The following is a 5,577-nucleotide window of genomic DNA, read 5'->3' on the forward strand; positions in this document are numbered from 1 at the left end:
CAAAGTCACGTGATTTCAGTAAATGAGGCTTTGTTACGTCATAACTGTTTCGAAACGTTTCGAAATTTCAATAGTTCGTCTTAGGGGGGCGATCTCTGTGAGCCTGTGAATCATGCAAGTTCACTGAGATCGCCCGCAGCGGCGAACCACTGCAACAGCATCTATGGGTTATATGATCTCGGATCAGTTGGATCAATTTGTAGACATTTTTAATGAGACATTTGTGTAATTAAAAGGATGAGCAGTGGTTAATAGTCTCTTACTGGCCTGTTTAGACAAGCTCTCCATGAAAAACAAAACTAACCTTTGCAAATTAATAATAACTATTTTAAAGACACATAGGCCTATTATACAGACACTTCATTTTTATTGGTATTTTATTATTTTTATTGCATTTACTATATGATACTTTCAAGAAAGCATTTTCATTGGGTTTGTAAAAGCTGTTTTATGCATGTTTTGGTCTGAGTTTTTGTTGCATTTACAAAGTTTTGACCAGCAGGCGTCACCAGCGTGTGGTGTTTCGAGCGCTTTGAAACAGTAAATCATTTTGCAAAGCAATTGGTTCAATTGATTCGAAGCTTCGAAATGGTTAGTTTCTCCCATCAATACTGTAAAGTAGCTATCACTTGGAGAGCAAAAAATGTTAAACAATACTCGGCGTTGAATGGTGGTTTGAGACTGATTTTTATAGTGTGTGTAATTGGCACATGGGAAATGTAGTCCGGAGTGACATGTGACAGTCTGTGTAACGTGAGAGTCAATATAATGGGAGGGCGACCTCTGGTGGCAAGCAGACAGCAGGTCATGGACAGGATTCGTGACAGAAAGAACTAGATGTTAAAAATAATAATAAAAGTAATTAATCAATTCTGCATTCATTTTAATTTAGATTTTCCACTTCATCAGCTTCTTGTGATGGATCCTTCCTCTGTTGCTTGGCCTTTCTTTTGAAAAAGCCAGACTATAAAGAAAATGAAAATAAAACATTATACATTACATGAACACTATTAGAGAATCATGAAAAGGCTGGCATATTGCACCTTATAGAGGGCAGCTGTGATGAGTGAGATGATCAGCAGTCCTCCAATAACTCCTCCAGTGACCTCCTTTAGGATGCTGGGTTCCTCAAAGACCTCCACCTGAGTGCTTACCTTCACAGGCACAAACACAATAAAGATTTCATACTATTAGAAGCAAAATCTCACAAATTCTGATGCATAGATAGTATAATGTTAAAGTAATGTCACTAACAGCTGGAGAATTATGATATTAGCTTAAGTGAATTATACGCATTACCTCGCAAACTGGCACAGAGCTGAGGGAATCGGAGAAGTAAATATATTTGTCCTCATCATAATCCAGAGAAGCTGTACTGACCAACTGAAAAGATACAGACCTAATCCCAATCTATGAAAATAAATGTGTATATTAGAATGGCAGAAATCTCTCATCTAATAAAGATTTCAGGCTCTGTAACTTCAGATACCTGCTCAATCCATCCAGAGCTCACATTGCTGGAGATATTATAGAACTTCCTTTCATTTCTCATTAGATTCACTTCACACCTGAAGACTGCACACACCGCCACAGAGCAATTCTGACAGGAAAAAATGTTACAACAGTCAAGCAAGTTTATTTTTACACAATTTTACATTTAAATCAGTTCATTCAAAAGTAATTTCCAATTAAAATTAAAACAAATGTAACTCACCAAGACATTTTTCTTTTTGAGTACTTTCAGAAAATTGGTGGAGGTGGGCTGCTCGTCTCTTTCCCTGAAGCAATCTGGAATCTTTTACAAAGTAAAATATTTTTGTAACACTTAAAATGTCAGTTCACCCCAAAATATTCTTGCCGACATGTCATTCCAAACTCACTAGGCTTACTTTCTTCCATGGAACAAGAAGGAAATTCTTTGCATGACAGACAATTTAAGTATTAAATGTGCAAATTTCGACTGCAAAAGTCATATGGACTTCAATAATGGCACCATATAGACAATAAAGGCCTTTGGTTCTTGTTTGTTTCTCCTTGATTTATTTGATTTGCACACACTTTTACCTGCAAGTTTTTATTAGTCCAGATGTTTTCAGCTCCCAGTTTTACAGGTACTCTAATGAAAACTGTTAAATTTAGCTCTCTAAACTCATTCTTCACCTTAGAGACATAAACAGAAGGAAACTGATTGATACCAACAACTGATTTTATTTCAGTACATGTTAGATTAAATAATGGAACACAGAATTCACCTCCAATTACCTCCAATATCTGTTTAACTTGTTTTTCAAGATTATTCTTCCCACTGGTGAAATTGATGTAAATGCTGGAATCTGTATGTCTTTAGGAGAAACATCCAGTGAGAAAAGCAAAATATCAAAATGTCCATAAATCATAATTGTAATCGTACTACAGCAAACAGAAGCACTGACCTCAAAAAGGCAAAATATATAGCATGTTTTACATTGATGTTTCTCATTTTCAACAGTTCACTGTTTTCAGAGTGATTCGTATTGCCACTGGAAATGACAGAACATTTTGGTTAGTGCTACTTTTCATGCTGATATAATTCATTTGATAGACACAGATTAACACCATACCTGGTAACAGATGCACTGAATGTCACCTTTTGGTCAAAATGACTTTCTTTATTAATACTGTAAATAATATCAAACACAGCCTAGAAGAAGGAGGTAAGACGTTAAAAAGCATTATAAAACATTTTAAATCGAGGATGCTTACAAAATATATTTTAATTTGTGCATATGTGTGTCTAGATATAGTGGGGTCAAGAAGTCAGTTGTGAGATGGTGGTGAACTGTCTAACTAACTAATTTATTTTCAGTTGCCTCTACTCCTGTTTCTGAAATAAAATGAAGACTGGCAAAAGATTTACCAAATCAAATGGTACCCTAGTGAAAAAAATATACTAAAATGTATAAATGAAATGAAATACATTTATTTTGTGCTATGAATACTACAAATACTTTTACATATTTATGTGTTAAATAAAAATACCCTGCAATTGTACTTTTGATAAACTGGTATACTTCAATTCTGCTACATTGGAACAACTAATTTTGTGTTTAATGCACGTTAATTATGTGTAAGTGGTGCTGAGGTCCAACTAAAGACATACTGAAGTATATCTGATTGTGCTAAAGTGGAACTATTGCAAGTATTCTTCAGGTGCCCTCTAAATATCTTGTATTTAAAGACTGATATTATACAGAGATCATAAAATCCATATTAATAGTGATATTAATAGTGATAATAATAATAAAACACATTTTAGGCATAATATTAAGAAATGTGCATTGTGCAATAAAGAAATTCTCCAAATAAAGTTTAATTATAATTTTATTTCTGTCATGACAACTCTCGGAGGGACTGGCATGGTAATGTACATGACAATGTTAATGTATTTGGTCTTGGCGGAATAGATCTGCTACCGTGCTGCTGCAGAGCAAGTACCGACACTTGCTACTGCCAATACATCCACAACATGCTGCTGTGAGCATGTAAGAAATATTGCTGCTGCAAATATAACATACATGAACGCCTAGCTCGCCTATGCCTAGAAACGGCCCTGCATAAGAGAATGTTACATGTAGAGAATATCATATACTGTATTTGGTGAAATATTTATATGTACCTTGGGTGAATCCACCAGCAGATTAGTTGCATTATTTCCAATTATTGAAATCCTCACTTGTCCTTTATGCCTGTATCTTGGTGCTCCCAAAATCACAAGTTTTTTTTTAGACCGTGTTGCTATTGTCATTGAATAACCTGATGCATTCAAAAAATATATAATACAGTCATCATTACTTACCCTCACAGAACCATCAGTCACAACATGCTTTCATTATATGTGGAAATATTGAACTCGGAATTTACTCAGAATGTTTTCTGTGTTTCACAGATAAAAGAAAGTTATAAGGGTTTGGAAGCCCTTAGATTTTAGATTTAAATCATATCTACCCACAATAAATGTAAGGCCAGTTTGATGTATTTCTCACCAAAGTAACTATCTTGCTCGCTTCCCACTTGGAAGTCTGATGAACGGCCATATTGATAGTGTTCCTGATATCCACCCTTCCCCTGGAAAGCTCCCACAGAACTCATGATTAGGCTTTCCTGAATAAAGAGGTTTGAATCTGTTTGTTTTCCTTCCCTCTACACCACTTTTCAACATGATGTCTGGTTGCCTTAAACTAAGGAAACTCTTAGTGGTAATTTGTTTACAGTTATAACTAGGGGTGTCCCCAGCTAAGGATTTTCATAGTCAAATCAGAATTTTCAAATCTTGCCTATATTCGGCTGATAGTCTAATCATATGTTTTGGGGGCGGGGCAAAATACATGACCAAGAGTCAAGTCAGGCATTCGACAGTCATAATTACTGATGTTAACACACTGGGAAAATGTGTAATGGACGCCTCGCTCACCTATCATTTATCGACCTCAAATATGGCTTTTCATCTGAAAGATGTATGTAGTAACAACTTTACATGGCCGCTCAATCTAATAACTTAGAGAAATGTGCGCTATTCAAGTGTCTGTGCAGAGTGTGGAGCTGAACAGTAGCACACTCACTGCGGGACAGATGGAGGCGCCAGTGCGCTCACTTGCTCTTAAAATACTCCATAATTTTTGGTCGTACAGATAAAAGTAATACATCTTTCGTATCTGTAAAGACTCTATGTTTGTTTGTGTGCACTCGGAACAACAAACGAAACGTTGCACTTCTGTAAAATAATTAAAGCAAACAGGATGCGCTTTCTGCCGTCTCGGTAATGTGAAGAGTGAGAAACTTCGAAACTCCATGTATGAAAAATTTATTTATAGAGAGTGAAATGTCTACTGTGGTGTGATTATTATGTGTTTGTTATGGGGCTCTTTAAGAGAGTGGGGCTGGGAGGAGTCAAGGGAGAGAACAGGGAAGAAATGTATGAAGAGAGGGGGAGAAATACAAGTTGGTAAATGAGTTAACACGTTCAATGGACCTGCTCTCTTTTGTTTAAGAACATGACATGGTGTCAGAAGTAAAGCGATAATAGAGGGGAGACAGAGTGAGAGCAGAAAAAAAAGTCGGCGGAAGTTGAGCGAGCAGCATGAGCGAGGATGACGCGGGTCCCGCAGCGGCACAGCAACAAATCCAGCCGGGAGTAAGCGTGCCTTCGAATGCCACCTTCACGATTCAGCCTCCGGAGCCATTCAATTTCTCAAAACCTCAAGAGTGGGAGAAATGGATACGGCGGTTTGAAAGATTTCGACTGGCCAGTAATCTACATGTCAGCTTGCAAGCTAATCAGGTGAACACATTAATATACTGAATGGGAGACGAGGCAGACAATGTGTTAAGAGGGCAGCCGATATCCGACGCAGTGGCAGAAGTACGAATTAGTTAGACATTCAACAGATTTTTCGTGCCCAAAAAGAATGTAATCTATGAACGAGCAAGACTCAATCTAAGAGTCAAATGAACCAGTTGATAATTTCATAACAGCTCTCTCTTGCAGAAAACTGTAACTATGGTGCTCTTCATGATGAACTGCTCAGAGATAGACTTGTA

General features: G+C 36.9%; 1 protein-coding gene across 1 annotated transcript; it reads right to left on the bottom strand.

Annotated features, from left to right (window-relative positions):
* Window positions 1–883: 883 nt before the first annotated feature.
* LOC107752272 (integrin alpha-X-like) lies at window positions 884–1,552 on the bottom strand. The gene is made up of 4 exons (XM_016568204.1): window positions 1,490–1,552; window positions 1,300–1,410; window positions 1,044–1,154; window positions 884–964 (listed from the first exon to the last, which is right to left on the bottom strand). Exons 1-4 carry the CDS (start codon window positions 1,550–1,552, stop codon window positions 884–886), a joined length of 366 nt encoding a protein of 121 aa, XP_016423690.1.
* Between the last annotated feature and the right edge of the window lie 4,025 nt (window positions 1,553–5,577).

The sequence above is a fragment of the Sinocyclocheilus rhinocerous genome, unplaced genomic scaffold (assembly GCF_001515625.1).
Source record: "Sinocyclocheilus rhinocerous isolate Xijiao unplaced genomic scaffold, SAMN03320098_v1.1 scaffold21531, whole genome shotgun sequence".
Lineage (NCBI taxonomy): Eukaryota > Metazoa > Chordata > Actinopteri > Cypriniformes > Cyprinidae > Sinocyclocheilus > Sinocyclocheilus rhinocerous.

Coding starts and splice junctions, on each gene's coding strand:
- LOC107752272 (XM_016568204.1), bottom strand. CDS start 1,552: ATGAGAAATGAAAGGAAGTTCTATAATATCTCCAGCAATGTGAGCTCT. Junction 1,411..1,489: donor GCTCTGGATGGATTGAGCAG/GTATCTGAAGTT, acceptor TTATTTTCATAG/ATTGGGATTAGGTCTGTATC. Junction 1,155..1,299: donor GCTCTGTGCCAGTTTGCGAG/GTAATGCGTATA, acceptor GTGCCTGTGAAG/GTAAGCACTCAGGTGGAGGT.